Raw genomic sequence first — 1,390 nt, forward strand, 5'->3', positions numbered from 1 at the left:
GATTTTCACCCGACGGGCCTCCTCGAGCGGGACACAATCCTCCCCGTGGGCCTGGTTCGATTCTGGCAGTGAGCCTCTACAAAGCGCACAGCGTCGCTACTCCCAGATCATTCATCATGCAGCATGGCTCGGCTTTTGGAATGCGTTGCAGCTACCGGGCGTGGCTAGGCGGGAGGCGGTGCGCTTCATCGCCGTCAGCCAGTACCAGGCGGGCGCCTTCCTCAACGCCGTCCCCTCGCGCCGCGACTTTCGTATCCCGACGTGGGCGCTGCGCATCGCCGTCCAGCGGCGCCTCGGGCTACCACTTGACGAGGCGCTCGCGCGGGGCGCGCCGACCTGCTCGGCGCGCGGCGGCAAGGTGCAGGACCCACTGGGCGACGCGGCCAGCAACATCGGCCGCCTCGGGCACTGCGGCCGCCACAACAGCCTCCTCGCCGCCCTGGCCAAGGTCATGCGGAGCGTGTGGGGCATGCTCGTCGAGGTGGAGCCGCGGGACCACCTCGGCTACTCTAACGACTACCGGCCCGACGTCTCGGTGGCGGGCGCCGGCCGCTCGCGCTCGCGCCTCGTCGGCGACGTCAAGTTCAAGGACTCGCTCTCCTCCAACCCGGAGGACGTCGGCCAGCGAGGCGCTTTCGTCGGCCTCGGCAACACCGAGCCCGGCACGAGCGCGGACGTCTTCGGCCTCGAGCAGCGCGGCGCTGTCGGGGACGGCGACTTCAGGCCGAGCGACGGCGGCGGCTATGTGGCGTACAAGAAGGCGGACTACGCGCACGCCCTCTCGCGCTCGGACACCGACGTGCAGATGTACCTGTTTGAAACCTTCGGCGGGTGGTGCAACGCGGTCAAACGGCTGTTCTACCAGATGAAGGACAAGGTGCGCAACAAGCTCTCGAAGCGGCAGCACGAGGACGAGGCGAGCTGGTCAACGCGGTCGTGGCTTTCGCTGCAGGCCCAGCGCATGTCAGTCGCGCTGCAGCTCGCGGCGGCGGAAGAGATTGCGACCGAGCTCGGGCTCGCCGCGGCGTCGGAGGACGCCGCCGTCGCCTAGACTCCCCTGCGTCACTACGTGCCTCCCCGTCTTTGTAGCCTGGCGTTTGTGCCCCGTTTGTGCCGCGTCCCGTGCCCCCGAGTTCATTTCATAAAAGCGCCCATCCCTGCCTGACTGTTCTTCACCTTCCTACATACATACATACCTCCCTTGGGTTGTCCGTTTCCTTTCTTTCTTTCGAGCGCCGGCGTCCAGTCCAGCATGTGCCCGACCAAGTTCCTCGTGCACCCTTCTCGTTTCCTTTCTTCAATTCCCTTCAGCGCCCTCTCGTTTCCTCGCTAGCTTCTCGTCAAGAAACTCCGTCCCCGGTGGACCGTCGTAATTTCTCCTATTCACTAA

At 65.7% G+C, this 1,390-nt stretch overlaps 1 protein-coding gene across 1 annotated transcript; it reads left to right on the top strand.

Moving 5' to 3' along the window:
• Positions 1–168: 168 nt before the first annotated feature.
• EMIHUDRAFT_123802 (hypothetical protein) lies at positions 169–1,051 on the top strand (the record flags this gene model as incomplete). The annotated part of the gene is made up of 1 exon (XM_005774200.1): positions 169–1,051. A coding segment is annotated over one exon (883 nt), but the record flags the coding sequence as incomplete, so codon positions are not given.
• Between the last annotated feature and the right edge of the window lie 339 nt (positions 1,052–1,390).

This window comes from Emiliania huxleyi, assembly GCF_000372725.1.
Source record: "Emiliania huxleyi CCMP1516 unplaced genomic scaffold EMIHUscaffold_3184, whole genome shotgun sequence".
NCBI classification, from domain to species: domain Eukaryota; phylum Haptophyta; order Isochrysidales; family Noelaerhabdaceae; genus Emiliania; species Emiliania huxleyi.